Source organism: Stigmatopora argus, chromosome 20 (assembly GCF_051989625.1).
Source record: "Stigmatopora argus isolate UIUO_Sarg chromosome 20, RoL_Sarg_1.0, whole genome shotgun sequence".
Taxonomy (NCBI): Eukaryota; Metazoa; Chordata; class Actinopteri; order Syngnathiformes; family Syngnathidae; genus Stigmatopora; species Stigmatopora argus.
The window spans coordinates 4,917,008-4,944,980 of NC_135406.1; the positions used below are offsets into that span (position 1 = coordinate 4,917,008).

The following is a 27,973-nucleotide window of genomic DNA, read 5'->3' on the forward strand; positions in this document are numbered from 1 at the left end:
GACGCCGGAGAGGAAAGAGCGAGGGGGCAGAGTTGGGGGGGCTTTAAAACCGAAGGGAATGGTGTAAAAAAAAAAAAAAAAACGAGCGAGGACAAACGACACGCGAGGACAGTCCACTGCTGTTATGCTCGCTTCTTTTATTTTCCTAACTGTCCCGTCCTGCCCTGCCTTTTTCATGCCGAGTTTTGGGCCAATAACGGACTTTCTATTCCTGGTGTAGTGAACCATGCGGAAATTGCTGCTTTTTCTCACTTTGCTGACTTTACAAACCGGTAAGGATGCTTTTTTTTAATAGTAGATGTCGGCTAAGGGAATAAGGAAAGGGGCGGGGCTAATGGGAAGCATGTTTTTTTTTTTAATCTTTTTTTTATGTATATTTTTTTAATTTATTTTTACCTTGCATGATTATGGTCGTCATGTTCCTTCAATGACCTTTGAGGTGTTTTGTACGACGCTCAGGCAAGACCGTGAACGTGACATGAATGAGGGGTCCTTACCTGCTCGCATCCTTATTTGACAGTCCCTTGTTGCTAGGAGACAAAAGGCTAAGATCTGGAGGAACACCCAGGGAAAAACGACAGGCAACCTGTTTGATGGAGATACCAAGGTGCCATTGTCTACCATTGTGGGAGGAAAGGGGGCGTGGTCTGCTTTAGGCATGATGTCACTGGGTCTGCCACCTGAATTTTGGGAGGGTGCTTTTTTTGGGGTGGGGGGGTCTGCAGCCCTTGTCGATAAATTAGGGGTTTCAATCGAAAAAAATCTGTTAAAGTGACCTATCATAAATAGGAGGTTTGTCAAGTAGTGCTGCAACCTAAACCGAAATGAAAACTAGGCTTTTTTTCTATATGTAACCGTTTTTTCTCACCGTTTTTTTGGCTCCAGGATTTGCTGTTCAAGGAGCCAATCTCCACGCGATCTACCTTTTTGCCATTAGGCAACCTTCCGGGGGAAAAAGGGGAGGGGTCTCTAGGCGCTGATTTCGGATGGGCCTCTTGACTAACAAAGGGTGCCGAATTGAAGCGTAGTTGCGGCAAGTGTTTGTGTAGGCGATTTAAGGGAATGACTTAACAAGCGGCTGGGATAGGTTATTAATAACTAATTAATGATAGAATTATGTTTGTGGATTTTATGTGTTGCTATTCTCAATTGTCTCGGATGGGTTTTTCACTTGTGGTTGCCAGATAGAGCCGGTTTCTGATTATTTTTTTACGTTCTTGTTAGCATCACACGCTAGTAGTGAAATGGCGTTGAATCAATGACGTCATCGGTCTTCAGATGAACAAAATATTTTGAGGCGGCCTGGGGGTTATTAATGATATCGCGGTTATTAGCAGAGCGGCTAATTAGTGAGTGAGGAGCTCTTTTTTTGTTATTCTCAAGAGGGTTATTAGCATAAACATTTTTTAGGGGGCATAAAATGTTGTTTTGCAAAGTTTGGTTCACTAGTTTAAATATGAATATATAATAAAGTACTGTGTATGATTTTTTTTCCTAAATATACCTCATTATTATTAATATTTGTAGCCTTTATGTCCTTTTTTGCTAATGTCGGTTAACGACGTCCAATCCATTTCAATTGTAAAGTCATTTCGTTTCACTGCCATTGACGGCGATAGACGTCCAATCCAATTTGATGTTAATTTGCCGACATCTACTGGTGAAAAAGGGTATAGCAATGCTGTACGTCTTGTGCGCATATAAGCCGTACCCTTGATTCAGTCATCATTTTTTTGGGAGTTACAAATACGGCTTATACGCGAGAAAATACGGTAATTCCTCACATCCGAATGACCACGATTGGACGCCCAACTCTTTGGGCGTTGATTCTAAAGGATAAACTGACAACTTCGGGACCCCCGCGGGTCGTAACCCCCTCACAATGTGATCGCGTTTGACAGGCTAGAAGCTATCAGAGTTAGCTTCGGAAAAAAAACTCCCTTCCCATCCCCTTTAAAAAGCTTTCTTTATACAAACCCCGAAACCCCCCCCAAACGAGAGTGGCGTACTTAATCACATCTGACTGAAGCGAACCCACCGGCCTCGTACCCCACCCCCACCGCAAATTCATGGCCGCATTCCGTGGGGAGGACCCCATTTTGGGTCGAGGTGAGTTACGGGAGGGTAGCGGTAAACAGGGGGGAAGGGAAATCAAAGCCGGACCCCCACCACCCTTCAGTAAGTTACTTTTAAGGTTTTCTCCCTGCAGTTTTTCATCACCCTAGCCCACCCCTCCCACCCCACTTCTCTTTCCATCTCCCCCCTTCCTCGCTAATACGTTCCAGATGTGGTTCTCGCATTCCTTAGCTCCGCGGAGAGCATTCCTTAGCTCCGCGGAGAGAGGGGTGTGGGGGGGGGGGGGGGGGTGAGGAGGTGGCGTGGGGGTCGCCTACTCTTCAGGAGGGATACAGTGTGAATTTCAAAAGAGGATTTTGTGTAGCGTAGCGCACGGCTAGCGGGGTAGAGCGCCGGCTTGGGGATTGGACGCCAGCTCGTGAGAAAGAGAAGCGGTTTGGCGTGGTGGGGAGGGGGGTTTTAATGTTCCCAGTAACCTCAAAAGTTGTTCTTTCCCTCGTCCCTGGCCTTCTCTGCGTTGACTCCGCCCCCTCCCACCGCAGGAATGCGGTCGACGCGCGATGATGTCACTCCGCGAGGGAGGGGGTTAACGCCGATTCGCCTGGCTGCGTCCGTCTTGGGGTCAGCCGTCCACCCGAATCAGGTCCGCGGGGTCGGGGGGGGGGGGGGGGGGGGGGGGGGCTCGGGGCGGGAGGGGGGGGGGGTCGGATGATTGCGCAATAACTCGCGAGCCGATGCGTCTTTTTTTCGTTACTGTCACTTCTGGGTTTGTCTCGTTTTACATTCATTATTTTCCGTTGGCGAGGATCGGGGGCGCCGGAGTTTACCCCGGACCACTACGACACCCTGGCATATTAATAAAAGATTCCAGGGAATGTCAAACAGGAAGTAGCCTCCCCCCCCCAAAAAAACTTTGGCATCCCGAGAGTTCCACATTTCAGGGAAAAAAAAATTTCGCCATTCTTGAAGCCATGTTGTCGTCTTACGTCCCTAAAAAAGGGTTTAGAGTCGATTTTGTGAGGGTAGTTGAATTCCCGGGGCGATTTTTTTGGACTTTGAGCCCCCTTTTATCAGTAAAGAGGCTCTCACCTTGAAGAAGGCGGGCACGGTAGTTTTGCTGCACTCAAAAGGGGGGAGAGGTCGAGGCCCTGGGCTCTTATTGGCTGCCCCGTGACGGATGACATTGCAACAAGCGTCAGTACATACCAATGAAATTAGATTGCGCCCGATTCAATTAAAGTGGACCTTGGGAGAGATCATTTATCGACGGGATGTCGCTTGGAAAGTAGTCGCTCGACTTCATATCGCATCAGGCGGCCATTTTTAAAGTCAACGGCCACTTTCCGGGGTCGGCGACCTTTCGGAAACGAGGCCCGGTCAACGAAACGGGTTCATTTTGGGTCTTCGTTGCTATTTATGTCGTATTTTTACTCTGACTCAGGGCCGGTTTTCGCGATGGGCGATTTTAGCGAACGCTAAGGGTGCAATCGATGTGAGGGCGCACAAGAGTCCTCATTTTTTTTTTTTTTAAACTTAAATTAACTAGCTATTATCTTTCATTTCCATGTCAAGTTAATTCTCAGAGACCCCCCCCCCAGTGTTAGCAAAGTGTCACTGCATTCAGTCAAAAATGGCGCGATAAAGATTTTAATAAAGTTCATATTCTACGTTTTTGGTTGAAAACAGTCACAATTTAGCGGTAATTATTAAAAAGGCTTAAGATCATATCAAAAAATGATGTTAGTCATTTAAAACTTTTATTTTTTTTATTGATTCTATTATATTTTTGTGCAATTTTTACATGTTAGGTCAAAATTAGCTTATTTTTTTGTTAAAATGATAAAATAATGATGCCAAACTATGAAAAAAATGCGGTTTATAATCCGGAAAATACGATATAAAATATTCTTGTTTATATGCGGGGGGGGCATGCGGGGGTCCACCCAGCGTACAATTAGGTCAAAATTAGCTTTTTTTTTGCTAAAATGATAAAAGAATGATGCCAAACTATGACAAAAATTGCGATTTATAATCCGGAAAATACGATATAAAATATTCTTGTTTATATGCGGGGGGAATGCGGGGGTCCACCCAGCGTACAATTAGGTCAAAATTAGCTTTTTTTTGCTAAAATGATAAAAGAATGATGCCAAACTATGAAAAAATTGCGGTTTATAATCCGGAAAATACGGTATAAAATATTCTTGTTTAAATGTTGCGGGGGGGGGGGTCATGCGGGGGGTCCACCCAGGGTACAGTTAGGTCAAAATTAGCCTATTTTTTTGCTAAAATTATAAAATAATGATGCCAAACTATGAAAAAATTGCGGTTTATAATCCGTAAAATACGGTATCAAATATTCTTGTTTTTATGTGGGGGGGTGTGCGGGGGTCCACCCAGGGTACAATATGGTCAAAATTAGCTTATTTTTTTTGTTAAAATGATAAAAGAATGATGCCAAACTATGAAAAAATTGCAATTTATAATCCGGAAAATACGGTATAAAATATTCTTGTTTATATGTTGGGGGGGGTCGTGCGGGGGTCCACCCTGGGTACAATTAGGTCAAAATTAGTTTAATTTTTTTGCTAAAATGATAAAAGAATGATGCCAAACTATGAAAAAAAATGCAATTTATAATCCGGAAAATACGGTATCAAATATTCTTGTTTATATGTGGAGGGGGGGTCGTGCGGGGGTCCACCCAGGGTACAATTTGGTCAAAATTAGCATATTTTTTTTGTTAAAATGATAAAAGAATGATGCCAAACTATGAAAAAAATGCGATTTATAATCCGGAAAATACGGTATCAAATATTCTTGTTTATATGTGGGGGGGGGCGTGGAGGGGGGTCTACCCAGGGTCCAAAATTAGCTAGGACCGCCCCTGGATAGGTTTTAGTGTTCTCCAAAAATTCTCAAGTTCTGGGGGCGGGGTCACACCATCGCAACTTTCACGAGGGTCCCGTGCTGGAAAATCAATCGTTGATTGTTGCCGGGCGGTTGCCCCTGGTTACGGAGGTCGCCTTTGTCCGGGCGCCGGAGGATTACCGGCGACCGATCATCTTTTCTCGCCGCCAAATGATCAAATGATCCTCGGGTGCTCCTGGGGTTGCCATGGTCCCCCTTTCTATCATTGTGTCGGTGGTCCTCACGGGCTGTCGCCATGGAAACGGCAGCAGCTACAGAGGTTGCACACGTAAAGAATGGGTGGGTGCTCCGGCGACCATTTTGACGGCGTTAACAGTCCACGCAAAAAAAAAGAGCTCAAAAGGGACGACAAAAGGGGACGAAAACGGTTGACAAAAGACGGCGAGGTAGCCGGGTGGGGGGGCTAAGGGGGGGCTCGCGAGGTGAGTTGACGGAGGAAAGCGGGCGGACAATGCGGCAAACAAAAGACGGCGTCTTTGTCCAAAATCTGAACCCCCCCAAGTGTCACCTTTGTAGGCCAGTACTTTGTCCCCGTCCCGTGTCGCCATAGCGATGGCTTATGGCGGCCATGTTTTTGAGGAAACGTGGGAGTGAAAAAGTCCCACCTGGGAAGGGAGTGCCGTATTTTCCGGACTATAAGGGGCAACTCAAAGGATTTTCAGAAAAGTTGGCTGTGCGTCTTATATAAAGGATCGATATTGGTTAAGCATTCTATGAAATTCCCTAGTGGATGAATAACACAACTTCTAACCACTACTACGATTACTACTACTACCACAGCTCCATCTAGTGCATATATAACACCCCTCCTATTACCACTACTACAGCTTCACTTATTGCATGTATAACACAACCCATAACATTACTACTACTACTACTATTGCTGCTACTACTGCTACTGCTACTACCACTGCTGCTACTACTACTGCTACCACTACTACTAATACTACAGTTGGGATATATAACACCCCCTGATATTGCTACTACTACAGCTTCATCTATTGTATGTATAACACAACCCTAACACTACTACTACTACTACCACTACTACAGCTGCTACTACTGCTACTACTAGTACAGCTGCTACTACTGCTACTACTACTACTGCTGCTGCTACTGCTACTACTACTACTACTACTGCTACTACTACTGCAGTTACTACTACTGCTTCTACTACCACTACTACTACTGTGGTTACTACTACTGTTACTACTACTACTACTGCTTCTACTACTACTCCTACCACTACTACTACTACTCCTTCTACTACTACTCCTTCTACTACTACTCCTACCACTACTACTGTGGTTACTACTACTGTTACTACTACTACTGCTTCTACTACTACTGCTACTACTGTTACTGCTTCTACTACTGCTGCTACTACTACTGCTACCACTACTACTAATACTACAGCTCCTTTTGGCTATATAACACCCCATGCTATTGCTACTACTATACAGCTTCATCTATTGTATGTATAACACAACCCCTAACACTACTACTGCTACTACTACTACCACTACTGCTGCCATTACTGCTACTACTATTACTACTGCTACTACTACTGCTACCACTACGACAGCTACCACTACGACAGCTACCACTACAACAGCTACCACTACTACAGCTACCACCACTACTACTACTACACCTTTATCTGGTGGATATACAACACCCCTTCTTATTACTATTACTACTACAGCTTCATCTATTGTATGTATAACACAGCCCCTACCACTACTACTGCTACTACTACAGCTCCATCTAGTGAATATATAACACAATCCCATACTAGTACCACTACCACCACCACTACTACTACTTACTACTCATAATCCAGAGCACCTCATACCATACAAAAGATCAGCCATTCATTGTAGGGTGCGTAAAATATGATACTATCAACGGGCAGTTGATAAATTGCGGTATTTACTAACCAAAATAGTGTCGCGGGTTCGAATCCCAGCTCCGAATGCTTACACATTAAAGTGTCTTTGGGTTTGAGAAACAAAAATGGCAAAAGTTTGTTTGCATACACGTTGTCACTGATTTTTGGGGGGTTATTACGTCCAACATGATTTTGCTAAATTGGCTTTTATGCGGGAGACAGTGTTTGTCATTAGATGGCTTTTTTTGAATAGTGTTTGTGTGTGTTCAATTTGTTCATTTTGACATGCACTCTCAGAAAAAAATATATCTTTTGTCTCCACATGTTATTTTGGTGCTTTTTTTTGTTCATGGCATTGAAAAAATATCCCATGATGCATCAGTTATTAGCACATTTTTCACGTCGAGGAATCTGACTTTGTCCCGAAACAATGATGTCATCCCCCTCCTCAACTCCGTCTGCGGACCTCCGCGGCGTCTCTTTGTTCTATTTTCCACAGCGCCACCGTACGACTGCGGCTGCACGGTGGCCAAACGGGCGTTTGCGCTCCGCCGTTCCGATCGAACGGATGATGCAACCCGCGGCGGGAATGCTGAAATCCGGCAAGCGTTGACATTTGCGGCGTCGCGGGGGCAAATCGGTGGCACCCTGGCTAAAAATAGCTCCAGATGTCTTCGCACGCGGGTGCCGTAGCCTCGCCACCGCCGTTGTCGTCGGGCGTAAACGACCGGCGGGGCGGCGTGTCGTAATTGGACGAGTTGCGGCAGCGATTTCGAAAACACGTGAGGGTGTTTTAAAGAGATGCGTCTGAATTACAAGTGAAACTGGGTTTTAAACGGGTTTATTTTGACAGCAAAATTGGGGAATTTAGAATGAAAGATGCTCTATTTTCAAACCTGCCTCCAGTGGACATATACGGTATTGCAGGGCCTCGTTTTAATTTTTTTCTTCAAAATTATAAGCATATAAGCCGTATTTGTAACTAAAAAAAATGATGATTGAATCAAGGGTGCGGCTTATATGCAGGATTGCTATACTATTTTTCACCAGTAGATGTCGGGAAAGTCACATTTACTGTTTGTTGGTTATTTTCTGTTTTGCAGTAAGAAAACCAGCATTGCTATTAATTATTATTGTACTTTTGATTCATAAAGTATCTCAGAAATGTTAAGATTTTCCCTTCAAAGTAACACATTTGTACTCCCTATTAAAACCACGAAAATTGTGAATCAAAGGGCGGCTTATACGCGAGAAATTGTGAAATTCAACGATTTTAAGGCAATTTTAAGGATGTGGCTTATACGCGGGGGCGACTTATATACGGTATTAAAATTTTACCCCAAAAAATTTTGACCCAATATTTTTTAGACTGCATGCAGTGATGCTTTACCGACGCTAGGGGGAGACAATGAGCCCTTCGCGAACTTTGCCGATTTACGCTATTCACATAACGTGGGATTTCAGTCGTAACTTGTAATGTAATTTTAAATTTTTTTGGGAGGGGGGGCACCCCCATATGGATGGCACCCTAGTCGATCGCTCGCATTAACCGAAGCAAAAACCGGCCCCGAGAAAAAAAATAGCTTTTTAATGCTATTATTTTGCGAGAAATGTTCAAAAATCGAGTCTTTCGTTGGTTTTCTCGCAAAAAAATAGCTTTTTAATGCTATTATTTTGCGAGAAATGTTCAAAAATCGAGTCTTTCGTTGGTTTTCTCGCAAAAAAATAGCTTTTTAATGCTATTATTTTGCGAGAAATGTTCAAAAATCGAGTCTTTCGTTGGTTTTCTCGAGGACAAACCGCCTCGACGTGTTAATTACACGTTTTACCCGGAGTGCGGTCGTGTTAGCGCGTGTCCACGGGAAGTGGCTCGCCAGCCCGTGGCGGCGGGTTGGATTTTGTGGACGTGCGGTCGCGGCCGACCTCTTTGTGTGGACAGGGAGCTCCGGCGGTATCTCGGGGACGAGTGACTCAAGGAAATCAGGACACACTCTATATTTGTCACTGCAGTATAACCCACATAATGAAAGAATACAAGCTTCACACTGCGCCGTGTGCCAAAGCTTTGGAGTTTTTTACACCCGCGGATGAACACATAAACATACACACACTTGCCGGTGTTCGCGCCGTCGTATGGAAATGCGGGAGAGTCGAGCACATGTTGAAATGACTCAGAATTTTGGGTAATTCGGCCTCAGCGCGGGTGTTTTTTTTCTTCATCCTCTTGCGTTTGGATTACATTCGTGGTTTAGTTTGAGGGAATACCTCCAACGGGCCTTGCCGAGGTGGCTAAAGAGAGGATTTTCTGGGCAGGGGGTGGGTTTTTTTACCCCAAAAATGAAAGGGGAAGTTGTGTAGGGTGTGTTGAGGTGTGGTTTGATATGTTGGGTGGGAAAGTGGCGGTTTGAGGGCCGGATTTGGCCCACCATTTCAGGTTTTGCGGCATGCGTTCATGCTTCATTTACAGATTTTTTTAAATATTTATTTTATTTGTAGATTTTTTCTTGTCTTTGTTTTTTTAAATATTTTTTTTTATTTGATTTATTTGATCATTTGATTCATTTGATTCCTTTGATTCATTTGATTCACTTGATTCATTTGATCCATTTGATCCATTTAATTCATTTGATTCCTTTGATTCCTTTGATTCCTTTGATTCACGATTCATGATTCATTTGATCCACTTGATCCAATTGATCCATTTGATTCATTTGATTCATTTGATTCATTTGATCCATTTGATCCATTTGATCCATTTGATCCATTTGAATGATTTGATTTATTTGATTTATTTGATTCATTTGATTCATTTGATTCATTTGATCCATTTGATTCATTTGATTCATTTGATTCATTTGATCCATTTGATTCCTTTGATTCATGATTCATTTGATCCATTTGAATGATATGAATCATTTGATTCATTTGATCCATTTGATTCATTTGATTCATTTGATCCATTTGATTCCTTTGATTCATGATTCATTTGATCCATTTGATCCATTTGAATGATATGAATCATTTGATTCATTTGATCCATTTGTGTCCTTTGATTCCTTTGATCCATTTGATTCATTTGATTCCTTTGATTCATTTGATTTATTTGATTTATCTGATTTATTTGATTTACAAATGTTTGAAATTAATAAATAGTACAGAACATGAACCTTTTTTTCACTTATTTAAAATGTAGTTATTGAAATATTCATTCATTCGTTTTCCGAGCTGCTTATCCCGGCAAAGGTCGCGGGGGGTGCTGGAGACTATCCCAGGTAACTATTGGCACCCTGGCCAGCCAATCAAAATGTTTTTGCAATCCCATATCCTGTTTTTGGTGTTTTTTTCAGACGCTTGGAACGAATTAATTTGTCTTTAGTTCATTCCTATGGCAAACATTCATTTGAGTTACGAGTAAATGGACATACGAACGCATTAAACTCATATCTCAAGGTACTACTGTACTACTTTTTAATATTAGCACATACATTTAAGCTATTTTGAGTTCGTCCTTCCTTTTAGCACCGAAACAAAACAAGCTGAAAACATACTGTCAAAATTCCGCACCTTGCCTCACTCCGTTTTTTAAAATTATTATTATTTTCACCTACGATTCCAATATAAAATAGAATTTTTCAAGCCGCTACGCGAAATCCTTCCTCATCCTTTTGTCTCTCACTTCATTCATCACCATTTTAGGAATGAACGGCTCGCATTGTTCTTTTAAAACAATTTTTTTAGGACCCGTGTTGAATTATTCTAGGTATGCACGCACGCCACGGCGCCCCATCTGCATCCGATTCCCTCCTCTCCGTTCCCCGTGTAGCCTCACACATCTCCTTTATCTTCGGAATATTAATGTGCAGCTCTGTCAGAAGCTATTGTTGTGATTGGCGCGTTTTTTTCTTTCTTTCTTCTTCTTCTTCTCTTCCTCGCACGAATGACTTCTTTCGCATTAGCCAGCGTTCTGTATCTCGGCAAATCGCGCCCAGTCCGCTCGAATATGCATAAGCGAGAGGACGAGCGGAATAAGGACCGGGGGGGTCACGACTAAAGTTGGGCGGGGGGCATATGGTTGCGGGTTGAAAAAGTAGCGAAAGGGGGCGGCGGGGGCCTCGAAAGGGGCTGGGGGGGTTCGAACCGTGTGAGAGGAACCGGGGACGCTGGGGGAGGGGTGCGGAAGAATTTGGTTGGGCGTTAAAATAAAGCGAAACGGCGATGGGGGGAAAGGGAACGTGCCGAGGGGCTGATATTTAATGTGATAAACGACTTGTGACAGTTCCAACCAGTGAGGAGGAGGCGGGCAGAAATAGAAGCCATTATGGCTCAAAAGGACATACATGGGGTTTTAGAGATGTGTACACATGGAGGACGTGGGAGGGGCCTAAATTTGGCAACCCGTGACGCAAATACAGTGGTAACTTGAGATATGAGCTTGATTCGTTCCGGGACTGAGCTCGTATGTTGAGTTACTTGTAAGTCAAATGAATGTTTAACATAGAAATGAACTAAAAACTAATTAGTTAGTTCCAAGCGTCTGAAAAAAACACCAAAAGAGGATATTGGATTGGAAAAAAAAATGTTCTAATTTTCCATCTATTAACAAAGTAAAGAATAACTAGTGGTTTAATAGTCCTAAAATGTGTTTAATAGTACTAAAATGAGACTTTTTGCACGGCAACGCGCTCGTAACATAACAAACAAATTTAAACGAACTTGGATTACGATGCAGACACACTCAGTCACACTACTACTACTACTACTACTAATGCCACTACTACTACTACTACCACTACTACTACTACTACTGCTAATACTACCACCACTACTACTACTACTAATACTATGACTACTACTACTAATACTACGACTACTACTAATACTACGACTACTAATACTATGACTACTACTAATACTACGACTACTACTAATACTATGACTACTACTAATACTACGACTACTACTACTAATACTACGACTACTACTACTAATACTACTACTACTACCACTACAACTCTATCTAGTGGATCGATAACACAACCCATACTATTACTACTACTACTAGTAATATTACTACTACTAATACTACCACTACTACTAATATTACTACTACTTCTAATACTACCACTACTACTACTACTAATACTACCACTACTACTACTACTAATACTACCACTACTACTACTAATACTTTCACTACTACCAATACTACTACTACTACTACTACTACTACTACTAATACTACCACTACTACTAATACTAATACTGCTACCACTACTACTACAACTCTATCTAGTGGATTGATAACACAACCCATACTATTACTACTACTAATATTACTACTACTACTACTAATACTACCACTACTACAACTACTACTACTAATACTACCACTACTACTAATACTATCACTACTACTACTACTATTAATACTACTACTACTAATACTACTACTAATACTACCACTACCACTACTACTACTACTACTACTACTACTACTACTACTACTACAGCTCCATCTGGTGGATCTATAACACAACCCACTACTACCACTAAAACTACGACCACTTGCCAACAAGAAGTAGTATATACTCCTCTCGTATTAGCGAGCGCCTCACCATTCGCAATGACTCTACTTAGGAAAAAAAATCATTTCCTAACAATAGTAGTACCTCTACTTCCAAAATTAATTGATTCCAGCCTTGTAAATGTAAATGTATGTAAAATGTAAATTCTCTCATTTGTACCACGCCCCCCCAAAAACCTTTAAAGATCATCAAAGTGTTCTAATTTTGTGTTTAAGATGTGAGAAACACAAAATATGTTTTCAATGTATTGAAAATGAATAACAAGCATGCAAAAACATTTTGTCTAAAGGCAATGCTAACATTAGCACATGTCTAAACAACTTTAATATGACTTAGCATCAAATAGAACTAGCAATATTACTCATGGATGGATAACATGGAGAATTAATGCTGTGAGACAACCAATGAGAGGCCAGCAGGAGATTGTAAAGCAGGACGCAAGGCTACCGTGACGATTTCAAAATAAAATAACGGATGTTTTGAGGATTTTGTAACTTGGATCTTGTTTTTTTTGTATGTTGGAACGCTCATTTGCATATTAAAGCTTTTGTAACCTGAAACATTTCTCATGTTGGAGCATTTGTAAGTAGAGGTACGGCTGTACAGTAACGTTCCTAACGAGATGCTAATCCCCCACGCTGTGGTGGGTCCGCTCTCGGGGGAGGGGGCGGCTAATTACAACTCGTCAATGTAGCGATAGGCACAATGGCGTCTCTTTTAGCGGCGCTCCGGTTCCCCCGCACAATGATGGCCACTGTAGCTCGGGAAGCCTGCGAGATGACTCACGGGGAGGGTGGGCTCGCAAGACTTGGAAGTTGCCTTTTGAGACTGAGTCAGCGTGAGATGCGGCCCCCCGCCCCCGACTGATTTCCTCTGGCAATCAGCGAAATTCCATCTCGGGCCGGAATCAAACCGCAGGGCCAAATATTCGTCTCATTCCGTCAACTTTTGTTTTCTCTCTTCCAGCGTGGACGGCGAGGTTCTCCCAGGAGCCGGCGGACCAGTCGGTGGTCCGGGGCCAGAGGGTCATCCTCTCCTGCGTGGTCTTCAACTACTCGGGGATCGTCCAGTGGACCAAAGATGGCCTGGCGTTGGGTATCGGCGAAGACCTGCGGGGTGAGATGGGAAGTCTCTTAAACGAGGCCCTCGCCAGTTTCGTGGCACTCAATCAACTTGATTGCAAAGACATAAACCTTACCCGCGTAAAACCTGCACGGAAGTGTCGCATCTGGCCCAAACCCATTTTTATGGACTTTTCAAAGTCACCTTTGGATGCTTCCTCCATCATTTGCATTTCCTGAAATCTGCCGGACTTTGACCGTTTACCGTATTTTCACGACTATATGGCGCATCGCATTTAAAGCCGTAGTGTCAGTAAGGAGTGCTATTTCTGTATTTGACACACACAAAGGACGCACCGTTTTTAAAGACGCAGCCAGGCATGGCAAAACATACACCATCTTAAACATACATGCTACACCCACACGCTAAAAACATGTTTTTAAAAAGGCAACGGAAGCAAAACTGAGTTCGGTTGTACTTTATTTAGGCATTTTACAATGTACTCCCATCATCATCACCCACAAATCCATCAAAGTTGGTTCGTAGCTGTGTTGATGCCGATCGCCAGGCCACAATCCATTCACAAATAGTAGCTAGCTAGTAGCTAGCGTCCATGCTTCGTAAAGCTGTGTTGATGCCGTTCGCCAGGCCACAATCTATTCGCAAATAGTAGCTAGCTAGTAGCTAGCGTCCATGCTTCGTAAAGCTGTGTTGATGCCGATCGCCAGGCCACAATCCATTCACAAATAGTAGCTAGCTAGTAGCTAGCGTCCATGCTTCGTAAAGCTGTGTTGATGCCGATCGCCAAGGCCACAATCCATTCGCAAATAGTAGCTAGCTAGTAGCTAGCCTCCATGCTTCGTGAAGCTGTGTTGATGCCGATCGCCAGGCCACAATCCATTCGCAAATAGTAGCTAGCTAGTAGCTAGACTCCATGCTTCGTGAAGCTGTGTTGATGCCGATCGCCAGGCCACAATCCATTCACAAATAGTAACTAGCTAGTAGCTAGCGTCCATGCTTCGTAAAGCTGTGTTGATGCCGATCGCCAGGCCACAATCCATTCACAAATAGTAGCTAGCTAGTAGCTAGCGTCCATGCTTCGTAAAGCTTTGTTGATGCCGATCGCCAGGCCACAATCCATTCGCAAATAGTAGCTAGCTAGTAGCTAGGGTAAACGTATCTGAAAACTGTTCATATCTTGTCTATGTCTGTCGTCGGGTGCGACTTATAGTCCGAAAAATACCGTAAAAAAAATTGGTGTGTCGCAACTTGATATTGCATTACGGTAATAACACATTTTCATCAAACGCACCCGTGAATTTTCATCTGCTGACGAATCGTCGAGTGTTCGTTCCTAGCAAAAGCGCGCCGTCGCCGCTAACGTTTCATCTGTAAAACAGACTTGAGGTTGTCTACTTGGGTTTGTGGTTTGTTCTCTGGGCTTTTCATACGCTTTCTTGCTCTCCCGCATTTCACATGCAAATTCATGTATCAACAAGGCGCACGTGCGAGCACGAGCAAGGACACGCAAGGTTAGGAAGCGAGCAGGCTCGCACGCCGCCGCCGCCGCCTCCGTCTGAGCAGCAAATTGGGTGTGCCGCGCCACGGACTCCGTCCGAGTGCTCCAAAAACACTAAATAAATATGTTACTACTTGCTGACTGAAGATATCTGAGCGCGGGAATGCCACCTCTTGGAAAGAATGCGCAGCTGGGCCCAATTGTCCAGTGGGGGCGGGTTTGTGCAAAGGGGACGTGATGGTGCAATGGGTGGTGGGAGTGTGCGGCTCATCTCAAAGTGGGCTAAATCAGCGGTCCCCAACCACTGGTGTCCATTTACTTCATTTAGAAACATCCCCTAACCACTATTACTACTACTACAGCCCCATCTAGTGGATCGATAAAACAACCCATACTATTACGACATTTACTTCTCCATCTGGTGGATCTGTAAAACAACCCGCTACTACTACTACTACCACTATTACTACTACTACTACTAATACTACCACTACTACTACTACCACGACTACTACTACCACTACTACTACTACTACTACCACTACTACTACTAACACTACTACTACCACTACTACTACTAATACTACTATACTACCACCACCACCACCACTACTACTACTATTACTACTACTACTAATACTACCACTACTACTAATACTACGAGTACTACTACTAATACTACGATTACTACTACTAATACTACGAGTACTACTACTAATACTACGATTACTACTACTAATACTACTACCACTACTACTACAACTCTATCTAGTGGATCGATAAAACAACCCATACTATTACTACTACTACTACTAATATTACTACTACAAATACTACCACTACTACTACTAATACTACCACTACTACTACTAATACTATCACTACTACTACTAATAATACTACTACTACTACTACTACTAATACTACCACTACCACTACTACTACTACTACTACCACTACTAGCACTACTACTACTACTACAACAGCTCCATCTGGTGGATCTATAACGCAACCCACTACTACCACTAAAACTACGACTACTACTACTACTAAAACTACGACTACTACTACTACTAATACCACAACTACTACTACTAATACTACGACTACTACTACTAATACCACAACTACTACCACTACTAATACTATGACTACTACTACTACAGCTCCATTTGGTGGATCTATAACACAACCCACTACTACTACTACGACTACTAATACTAATACTACGACTACTACTACTACTACTAATACTACGACTACTACTACAACTAATACTACGACTACTACTACAACTAATACTATGACTATTACTACTAATACTACGACTACTACTACTAATACTATGACTACTACTACTACTACTACTAATACTACAACTGCTACTAATACTACGACTACTACTACTACTATTAATACTACTACCACTACTACTACAGCTCCATCGAGTGGATCGATAACAACCCATACTATTACTACTACTACAGCTCCATCGAGTGGATCGATAACACAACCCATACTATTACTACTACTACTGCTCCATCGAGTGGAGCTATAATACAAACCGTACTACTACTACAGGTCTATCTAGTGGATGTATAACCCCTACTACTACCACCACCACCACAAACTCTATTACCGCGTCTTAATCTAGTCTTTTTGGACTTTGTTTTCCCAGCCTGGCCTCGGTACCGGGTCCTGCGGGTCCAGGATCTGGGCCAGTACAACCTGGAGATCCTGTCAGCTGACCTCTCCGACGACTCCTTGTACGAGTGCCAAGCGCCCGATGCCGCCTTGAGGTCCAGGAGGGCCAAACTCACCGTCCTCAGTAATCCCCCCCGTCAAAAAAATCCATCTTTCAAAATGGACCCCGTTCTCCAAAACTCAATTTCCTTGCAGTCCCCCCTGATGACCCTGTGATCGACGGTGGTCCGGAGGTTCTCCTCAACGCGGGGGAGTTCTACAACCTCAGCTGCGTGTCTCGGGGCGCCAAGCCGCCTTCCATGATCGAATGGCTAAAAGACGGCTTACCCATAGATGGCGCCGTCAGTGCCACCGTGAGTCCCGAATATACCGAACCGCTTTGGGGCGCCGGTCTTTGACGCTCCCCGCGATGGTTTCAGGAGGTCCTTCCAGACCGAAAGAGGGTCACCACGCGGAGCTTCCTCCCTGTCCACCCCATCGACACGGACACGGGGAGGAACTACAGCTGCGTGGCGTCCAACCTGGCGGCTCCCGCCGGCCGAAGCACAACCGTTACCCTCAACGTTCACCGTAAGCATTTCTGTTAGCCATATAAACGACAAAATAAACTTTTCAGGGGTGCTGATTTGAATCTTTTTCCCACAGATCCACCGACTGTGACCTTGTCCATTGAGCCTCGTTCTGTCCTGGAGGGGGACAGGGTGACTTTTACTTGTCAGGCTCATGCTAATCCACCTATTATGGGATACAGGTGTGTTAGGACAGAAGTTGCATGGGTCATTTTTCATCAAAATACAAAAAAAAAATGGTTTTACCGTATTTTCTCACATATAAGCCGCTCCTGTGTATAAGCCGCATCCTTAAAATTGCCTTAAAATCTTTTAATTTTACAATTTCTCGCGTATAAGCCGCTCCTGCGTATGAGCCGCATCCTTAAAATTGCCTTAAAATCTTTTAATTTGAAAATTTCTCGCGTATAAGCCGCTCTTGCGTATATGCCGCATCCTTAAAATTGCCTTAAAATCTTTTAATTTTACAATTTCTTGCGTATAAGCCGCTCCTGCGTATGAGCCGCATCCTTAAAATTGCCTTGAAATCTTTTAATTTTACAATTTCTCGCGTATAAGCCGCTCCTGCGTATAAGCCGCATCCTTAAAATTGCCTTAAAATCTTTTAATTTTACAATTTCTCGCATATAAGCCGCTCCTGCGTATAAGCCGCATCCTTAAAATTGCCTTAAAATCTTTTAATTTTACAATTTCTCGCCTATAAGCCACTCCTGCGAATAAGCCGCTCCTGCGTATAAGCCGCATCCTTAAAATTGCCTTAAAATCTTTCAATTTTACAATTTCTCGCATATAAGACGCTCCTGCCTATAAGCCGCTCCTGCGTATACGCCGCATTCTTAAAATTGCCTTAAAATCTTTTAATTTTACAAATTCTCGCGTATAAGCCGCTCCTGGGTATAAGCCACATCCTTAAAATTGCCTTAAAATCTTTTAATTTTACAATTTCTCACGTATAAGCCGCTCCTGCATATAAGCCGCATCCTTAAAAATGCCTTAAAATCTTTTAATTTTACAATTTCTCGCATATAAGCCGCTCCTGCATATAAGCCGCTCCTGCGTATAAGCCGCATCCTTAAAACTGCCTTAAAATCATTGAATTTTACAATTTCTCGCGTATAAGCCGCCCCTGATTCATAATTCTCATCTGCATATTCATGGTTTTAATAGGGAATTCAAATGTGTATTTTTTTAAGGGAAAATTTTAATAAAAATCATCGCAGGTGGTATTTCTGAGATACTGTATGAATCAAAAGCACATTATTAGGGTCAATATCATAAGGAATTAATTCATCCAATAATGGTTGTTTTCTTACTACAAAACAGAAAATAACCAACAATTAGTAAATGTTAATTTGCCGACATCTACTGGTGAAAAAGAGTATAGCAAGTCTTGTGCACATATAAGCCGTACCCTTGTTTCAGTCATCATCTTTTTTTTTGTTACAAACACGGCTTATATGCGAGAAAAAGTGAAATAAACGTGAAAAAGTCATTTTTAACAAGCTGGAAAATGTTGACTCCATTTTAGAAACCTGCAGGATGAATGCATCTTTCTAGATATCTTATTTTTTAAAGCAAACTTTGAAATGGATTGCTCGTAGGTGGGCCAAAGGTGGTGTGGTGCTACAAGGGGCTAGGGAAAGCATCTTCACCACCAAGGCGGACCACTCCTTCTTCACCGAGCCGGTGTCCTGCCTGGTTTTCAACGCCGTGGGGAAGACCAACGTCAGCATCCTGGTGGACGTCCACTGTGAGTGTCCACTCACTTCGGCGTCCGTCCCCGCGCCACTTCACGTTCTCGCTCCCCCCTTTGTCAGTCGGTCCCATTCTCTTGGTGGAACCTCAACCCAAAACGGTGGATGTGGACTCGGACGTCACCCTCAACTGCAAGTGGGCCGGAAATCCTCCGCTGACCCTCACTTGGTTCAAAAAAGGCTCCAATATGGTGAGAAAACTCTTAAATCTAACGTTTCTTTTACACACTAGGGGTGGGATGATATCCCCAAATGGTGATTAATTGTCTTTGTATCCCAAAAGGTTTTTCGATCTGCTCCTAATTCATATATGGAATTGGACATCTAGTACCAGTAGAATAACCAGAGCATTCAAAGCCAATTTGGGGATATTACCTGAGTCACTTCCTGTTCAATAACCCCAAATTGACCCAAAAATGTCCCAAAATAACCATGATATGACCCAGAAATATACTTCCAACGAATTGGACATCTAGTTCCAATAAATACCTTCTCACTTAGCAGAAGGTCGAAAAATAGCTTGTTTTTCTGGTTATTGTTTTTAATTCATTGAACATAGCCCTGTGATTGGCTGACCACTGATGCCTGGGATAGGCTCCATCACCCCCGCGACACTTGTGAAGATAATAAATGAATAAAGCCTGACTGACGTATCCATAATCATTGTAACGCTACAACTACTACTACTACAACAACAACTACTATTACTACAACTACTACTTGTACTACTACCACTACTACCACTACTACTACTACTACTTGTACTACTACCACTACTACTACTTGTACTACTACCACTACTACTACTTGTACTACTACCACTACTACTACTACTACTTGTACTACTACCAATACTACTACTACTACTTGTACTACTACCAATACTACTACTACTACTACTTGTACTACTACCACTACTACTACTACTTGTACTACTACCAATACTACTACTACTACTTGTACTACTACCACTACTACTACTACTACTTCAACTACTACTACAACTACTACAACCACTACTACTTGTACTACTACCACTACTACTACTACTACTACTACTACTACTACAACTACTACAACTACTTCAACTACTACTACTACTACTACAACTACTACAACTACTTCAACTACTACTACTACTACTTCAACTACTACTACTACTACTTCAACTACTACTACTACAACAACTACTACTATTACTACTACAACTACTATTACTACTACTACTACAACTACTATTACTACTACTACTACTACTATTACTACTACTACTACTACTACAACTACTACTACTGCTACAACTACAACTACAACTACTACTACTACTACTAAACGTGTACTACACAATCTGGCACCCTGCAGGTCCTGAGTAACAGCAACCAACTGTACTTGAAGTCGGTAAGCCAAGCCGACGCCGGCCAGTACGTGTGTAAGGCCATCGTGCCGCGAATCGGCGTGGGCGAGACCGAGGTCACCCTCACTGTCAACGGTCAGGAACGCCGCCGTTTATTTATTTTCAACATGGCGTCGGAGTAAAACGTCCAATTTTTTCGCCACAGGCCCGCCAATCATCTCCAGCGAGCCCATCCAGTACGCCGTGCGGGGTGAGCGGGGCGAGGTGAAATGCTACATTGCTAGCACCCCTCCACCTGATAAGATTGTAAGTAGACATGCATGAAATATATCGTATTGACCCGAATATAAGACAGTGTTTTTTTGCATTGAAATAAGACAGGAAAAAGTGGGGGTCGTCTTACATTCGGGGTCTAGACATTATACCCATTTACTACAGTAGATGGCGCCAGATATCTTTAAAACAAACATGATGGTTAATGCAGGTTTGTTGTTTTATCATAGTAGATTGGTTAATTTACATGATTGAACTTTACTTTTCATATTCTAATGTTCAGCAGATATTAAAATGTGATTGACAGTCTTGAATATATTGTTATAATCATTTGTTTCAGATGTACTGTCAATATTTTCCGTATAAAATTGAATTTGGTGGGCAAAAAAGTCAAACTTGAGCCTTGAAAAAAGGGGTCGTCTTATACTCGGGCTTTATCTGCTTATTATTTTCTAAAAATATGAAAAATGGAGGCACGTATCGTGATCGTCATCGTAGCCAGAGGTTGCCATCTGTGCGTGTCAACAATTTTTGCCATTTCATTATAACATATTCAATCTTTAGTACTGCATATTCCGGACTATAATCCGCATTATTTTTCATAGTTTAGCAAGGCCTGCGACTAATACTCAAGTGCCATTCTTGTATTTTTTTCCATCTCTGACCACGATAGCCTCTTATGTTGTTTTTGTTTAGGTTATCATTCCCTGAAAAAAAAATGCTAATAAATCCCTAATTAGCCCTTTTTTGTCCTTTTTTACATCCTCATATCTTGACAAACCAACCCTAAGCCGGTCTACTTTTAGCTCAGTTGCCTCACACGGGCTCGGCGCTTCCTTGACGGATGCGTCCTGACTAGCGGCGCGCTCCGCTAATGCTAGCGCTTCAGCTTGGGACATGTAAAGATTTATAAAATATAAAAGGAGGAAAGGAGGAACAGTTGTCCGGGTAAACGCCACAGCCGGGAGAGTCTCCTTCTCCGGAACAAGTGGGCACATTATGGGAACATGTGGGCTTATGCATAATTAATCGGCCTTAGTACAGTATATGCTGAATAATACAGCTGCTTTTAGTGGCTTTAAAGATGGAGGACGTGCACGATTCCCCGCACCCGGTCTGCATGTCATTAAATAAGGAGGTTAGGGTCACTCAGGCGGCTGCGAACTTTTTTTTACCCGGTCAAAACCAAGTACAGTAATACCTCGTTTATCGCGGTGGATAGGTTCCAAAACCTGCCGTAAGCAGCCATGTTGGGACAGTGTTTTTATGTTGTTTAGTTCATATTATTTGGACTTTTAAAGCCCTCTCTGTACTATTATTTAACTCTCGAAGGTAGACAATGCCCTCTAGTGGCCAGGGATTTTTTTTCCCAATTGCGACTGGTCTTTTTCTCCTATTACATGTACAGTAATCCCTCGAATATTGCGGAAATGTAGACCAGACATGGCCGGGATAAACGAAAAACCGCAAAGTAGGATGTTTTCGCGCCTATACAGAAAAGGTACAATGATCAAAAAGTGTATATTTATTAAATAGGACGGCTATAAGCATGTCAAAGGACTGTAATGTATTAATATCTAAATAGAATGTATATATTTACAAATTTAACTATAGTTGTACCTCTACTTACAAATTAATTGGAACTTTTTTTGTAAACTGAAAATTTCGTAAGGAGAAGTGTACTTTATATGTAAATTCTATAATTTGTTAACAGTCCTCACACAATGTTGCATTTGTGGTTTTTAATCGCTTAATAAGGAGAATTCAAAATAAAATAACGGATAAGGAAATGCATTTACTTTTTGGGGGATTTTATAATCATATTTTTTTGTATCATGGGTCACTCATTTGCAAAAAAAAAGTAGAATAAAGTATAAATCCAAAAAACACCGAAATAGGGATTTTAGTCCAAGTCCTTTGTCTTGGTCCTTTGTCTGATTACTGCGCTATTATTTAACTCCTGAAGGTAGACAATGCCCTCTAGTGGCCAGGGAAATCATCCCCAATTGTCTCTTGCCTGTAAACTTTTCGTATATATTTGGCGGATCCAACCGCGATGTTCGGGTATTACTGTCATCATAATGTGCGCAGGTGTGGGCGTGGAAGGAGAACGTTTGGGAAGAGGAGAAGGGAACGCTTCTGGAACGCTACACGGTAGAGCAAAGCAGAACATCCATCGACGGTGGCGGCGGCGGCGTGCTCTCCACCCTCACCATCAACAACGTGATCGAGTCCGACTTTCTCACCTCGTACAACTGCACCGCCTCCAATTCCTTCGGGCCCGGGACCATGATCATCACCCTGGAGGAGACGGGTACGTTTTGAGTTCTACTTTCTGACTGCAGCCCGGCCTGTCCAAAAATGGCCGCCAAAAATGATCCTGCACGCTTCCGTCGTAAATGTATTCCACGTCAATGCACCCCACATAGATTTTTTTCTATTATATTCCGGAAACTGTTATTTCCTGACATGTTTGCAAACTCCCGTTTCCCCGTGACCGGACGATTCGCCGAAAGACGTTTGGCCGACGGACAGTTCGCCGAACGGACGTTTCGCCGAAACGGGATTCGCGCGCTCGCCCCGCCCCCGGATCGTGTGTACATGTTTTTCAACCTTGGCCCGCGGGCCATATACAGCCCCTTACAGATAACATTCATTTAGGAATAACAAAGACATGTACTGCCCCCCGTTGGACATATTTCTAAATACAAGTACATACTACAATGTGCTGCCAATTTTTTATATTTTTTATTTTATCCTTGCGTTTAAAGTAGTAGCCATTTGGAGATCATGCAGAACAGTACGTGACAGAAGAAATAGAGAAAATAAAGTAGTATTAACAGTAAGTACTACTATAATGAAATTGTAAATCCAGAAATCCTACTCCAGAAAACTTACACCAGCATTGAAAACGTTGAGATTAATCTTTGAATTAAGGTTCTCAGCAAATCATTTTGAATATATATTTCCGAAAGTAATGGGAAATTATTTAAAATTAAACTAGAAGTAAAAGTGTGTTCATGGCATTTTCAGGTATTGTTCTCTAAGCCCTCTAGTCTGTCCAAGGCACTTAGAATTTCACATAAATCTTCTAGTGTTGTTTTTTCTGAGTGTCAGATTTGATAAATTACATTGCGTGTCCAAATGGCTACTACTTTAAACGCAAGGATAAAATAAAAAATAAAAAAAATTGGCAGCACATTGTAGTACGTACTTGTATTTAGAAATATGTCCAACGGGGGCAGTACATGCCTTTGTTATTCCTAAATGAATGTTATCTGTAACGGGCCGTATATGGCCCGCGGGCCGAGGTTGAAAAACATGTACACACATGATCCGGGGGCGTGGCGAGCGCGCGAATCCCGTTTCGGCAAAACGTCCGTTCAGCGAACAGTCTGTCGGCCAAACGTCCGTCGGCGAAACGTCTTTCGGTGAATCGTCCGAGTACCCCGTTTCCCGACGTACTTGAACCTAACATTTTTACAGAGGAGGTCCCCGTGGGGATAATAGCGTGCGTGACCGTGGGCTCCATCGTCCTCTTGTTCATCTTCCTGCTGGTTTTTGTCCTCATCTTCTACCGTCAACGCAAAGGCAGTGAGTCCCACTCGCCACCCGGATCCCTCCGACGTGTTTCTCGGGTGACTTTTTGTGGGTTTTGTACGTGCAGGTCGGCGAGGGGTCACGCTGGGGAAGCCGGACATTAAGGTGGAGACCATCAACAAGGAGAGCCACAGCTTGGAGGAGGACTCGGGCAGCGTATCCACCGCCTCACGCATGGTGAAGGCGATGTACTCTGTAAGTTGCGCGCGGGTTTGTGTGGGTGGGTGTGTGGCTATGTTTCCCTTGTGTGTTCTCCTATTTTAACACCTTCAATGCCATCTTCTTCTTTTGTGTCGCATTTTTTTTCCCTCTCTGGCACGTCCGTGTCTCCTTTTTGGTTTGCTTTGGTTTAGTTTCTCCCCTCTGTGTCCTTCTCTCCCTCCAACCAGCCCTTTAAGGACGACATCGAGCTTAAGTCGGACCTCCGCAGCGACACCCTGGACACCCGGCAGGAGTACGACCTCAAGGTATGTATTTAGCAATAACAGCTTAAGTCTGCTCAGCTTTAGGGGGGAAGAAATACCGTACTTTCACGACTATACGGCGCATCGTATTTTTAGCCGCAGTGTCAATAACGAGTGCTATTTCTGTATTTTACACACACACAGGACGCACCGTTTTTATAGACGCAGCCAGGCATGGCAAAACATACACCAGCTTAAACATACACGCTGCACCCACACGCTAAAAACACGTTTTTAAAAAGGCAACAGAAGCAAAACTGAGTTCCGTTGTACTTTATCTGATGTATTTTATTTTATCGTGATAACAATTTTAGTATTGGTCCATATATAAAACGCACTGGATTATAAGGCGCCCTGTCTATTTTGGAGAAAAATTAATAATAATAATAATAATAATATTATTATTATTATTAATTTTTAATTAAAAAATTAAGACTTTTATGTGCGCCTTATAGTCGTGAAAATACGGCACTTGATTTTAATGCATCTAGCTGTCACAAAGCTACCTTTTGCCTGTTAGCTTCATGCTAATGCTAACCCGATGAGAAGCCTATAATGGGAAACGACTTTTCCAACGGGTAACAACAAGGTGGTCTTGCTAAAACAAAAAATCTGAAACGCAGTTCATTTTATATAGTCAAGCTCATAAATTCTTTATCCTCTGCATCGAACGACTGATACCATGGCGTGGTAGTAGAAAAAAATAAACATGCAAAAAAGTCATTACACAGGTCCATAACCTTAATTTTGAAGGTCCTATCCATACCGCTCATAGACCATTCATCGCAGTTGCGCCTTATAGTGCGCAAATACGTCAATTCCCAGCAATTTCCCATTCATTCCCGAATTATTTTGACAATTCGGGTTACTTTCCAGGACCCCACCAACGGCTACTACAACGTGCGAGCCTCCACGCTTGACGAAGGTCGCCCCGCCTCTCGCTCCACCGTGCACTACTCCGACTACCGCTCCCCCGGCGGCACCCCAGGGGGGGCGGCGTCCATCAGCGGCAGCAGCGCGGGCGGCTCGGGAGCCACGGCCAGCGGCGGAGCCCCCGGCCCGGGGCCCCTCACCTCCCCGGGGCGCCCGCAGGCCTGCTACGACCCGCGTCCCCCTTCCAGACTGTCGCACATCAGCTACGCGCAGTTCAACACCTTCACCCGCGGGGGGCAGAGTCAGCAGCCCCCCAGCAATCCCCCTCCCCCCACCGGGGACTTCCCCGGGGACTGCAGCCTGCTGGATTCCAACTCGCAGCTGGCGTACGACAACTACGGCTACCCGTCGCATTACCAGACCTACCGGATGGGCTTCGCCCCATCCAGCCTGGCGCCGCTGGAGTCCGGACCCTCGTACGAAATGTACGGGGTGAGCTCGGGAGTCCCCGGTCCGGGCGTGGTCCCCGCAGGCCCCGCCCCCTCGGGCTCCGACGCGGGGCTCGGCAAGTACGGCAGCTCCACTCGTTTCTCCTACACGTCGCAACACTCCGACTACACCCACGGCCGACATACACAGAGGATGCAGACCCACGTGTGAGCCCCCGGCTTTTAGACCCCGCCAAAAACCCACACGCACATATCACGCACGCACCTAAACACGAACCCCAGCGAACACCGGAAAGGCACACTTCAAGGGGGAAGCGTGGAAAGAAGACGGAGACGGCATGCCGGACGACCAGAACGGACGCCGCCAAGTCACAATCACGACGGGGAACCGGCGAGAAAACCCGGGGGGCGGAGACTTTGCGCCTCGGTACGAAAAACAACAACAAAAACGCTCGCTTCTTGTAGCAATAAACAAGAAGAACATCCAAGGGAAGGGTTTTGGACCACTTTAGTGGGGACCTGTTCCGATCCAAACTTGGTGGAAGGCCAAATAAATATGTCTAATGTGGTACTGATCGTGACCGGACGATTCGCCGAAAGACGTTTCGCCGACGGACGTTTCGCCGACGGACAGTTCGCCGAACGGACGTTTCGCCGAAACGGGATTAGCGCACTCGCCCAGGCCCCGGATTGTGTGTGTACATGTTTTTCAACCTCGGCCCGCGGGCCATATACGGCCCGTTACAGATAACATTGATTTAGGAATAACAAGGGAATGTACTGCCCCCGCTGGACATATTTCTGAATATAAGTACGTACTACAATGTGCTGCCATTTTTTTATTTTATCCTTGCGTTTAAAGTAGTAGCCATTTGGAGATCACGCAGAACAGTACGTGACAGAAGAAATAGAGCAAATAAAGTAGTGGTAACAGTAAGTACTACTGTAATGAAATTGTAAATCCAGAAATCCTACTCCAGAAAACTTACACCAGCATAGAAAACGTTGCGATTAATCTTTGAATTACGGTTCTCAGCAAATCATTTTGAATATATATTTCCTAAAATAATGGGAAATTATTTAAAATTAAACTAGAAGTAAGTGTGTTCCATGGCATTTTCAGGTATTGTTCTCTAAGCCCTCTAGTCTGTCCAAGGAACTTAGAATTTCACATAAGTCTTCTAGTGTTGTTTTTTCTCAGTGTCAGACATCAATCCCCATGATAAATTACATTACGTGTCCAAATGGCTACTACTTTAAACACAAGGATAAAATAAAAAATACAAAAAATTGGCAGCACATTGTAGTACGTACTTGTATTTAGAAATATGTCCAGCGGGGGGCAGTACATGCCCTTGTTATTCCTAAATGAATGTTATCTGCAACGGGCCATATATGGCCCGCGGGCCGAGGTTGAAAAACATGTACACACGCGATCCGGGGGCGGGGCCAGCGCGCGAATCCCGTTTCGGCGAAACGTCCGTTCGGCGAACTGTCCGTCGGCGAAACGTCTTTCGGCGAATCGTCCGAGTACCGGAACTGATATATGAGAAACCTCAAGACAGTGTTATTTTTGTGTCAACTTTTTTTCCCATGATGCTTAGCCAAGGGAAAATTTGTTAGTAAAAGGATAATCATACTTTTTTGCACTGCAACAGTATTCATGCTTGGACGTCTCTCATCTTTAATTTGCACACCCGACTAGAGCTTTGTAATCTATTTTTTAACATGACAGAATTATTTTTCTCGATGTCAATCATGTGTGGACCAAAAGGGTGGCGCCATCCAATAGGGTTTATCCATGTATAAAAGAAACCTAGTGCCAAGTGTTCATATCGTTCTTCATCGTAGATCATGTACAGATTATGC

The 27,973-nt window shown here is 43.4% G+C and overlaps 1 protein-coding gene across 2 annotated transcripts; it reads left to right on the plus strand.

Annotated features, from left to right (window-relative positions):
* The first annotated feature begins 3 nt into the window (after positions 1-3).
* Positions 4-26,708, plus strand: kirrel1a (kirre like nephrin family adhesion molecule 1a). Of its 2 annotated transcripts, none has more exons than XM_077589058.1 (15): positions 4-272; positions 13,450-13,599; positions 16,743-16,892; positions 16,964-17,121; positions 17,188-17,338; positions 17,414-17,519; positions 18,939-19,087; positions 19,155-19,282; positions 20,454-20,580; positions 20,651-20,751; positions 22,810-23,032; positions 24,205-24,312; positions 24,386-24,513; positions 24,672-24,785; positions 25,659-26,708. In XM_077589058.1, the coding sequence occupies exons 1-15, from the start codon at positions 227-229 to the stop codon at positions 26,313-26,315; spliced, it is 2,496 nt and encodes an 831-aa protein (XP_077445184.1). In that variant the 5' UTR covers positions 4-226; the 3' UTR covers positions 26,316-26,708. The 2 variants fall into 2 exon arrangements, with proteins under 2 accessions (XP_077445184.1, XP_077445185.1); XM_077589059.1 differs by having other exon boundaries at positions 24,708-24,785.
* The last annotated feature ends 1,265 nt before the right edge of the window (positions 26,709-27,973 follow it).

Excerpts from the sequence above, each read along its gene's own strand:
- kirrel1a (XM_077589058.1), top strand. The coding sequence starts at position 227 with ATGCGGAAATTGCTGCTTTTTCTCACTTTGCTGACTTTACAAACCG. Across the intron at positions 17,339-17,413 it reads CGTTACCCTCAACGTTCACC|ATCCACCGACTGTGACCTTG; the intron begins GTAAGCATTTCT and ends TTTTTCCCACAG. Across the intron at positions 20,581-20,650 it reads GGTCACCCTCACTGTCAACG|GCCCGCCAATCATCTCCAGC; the intron begins GTCAGGAACGCC and ends TTTTCGCCACAG.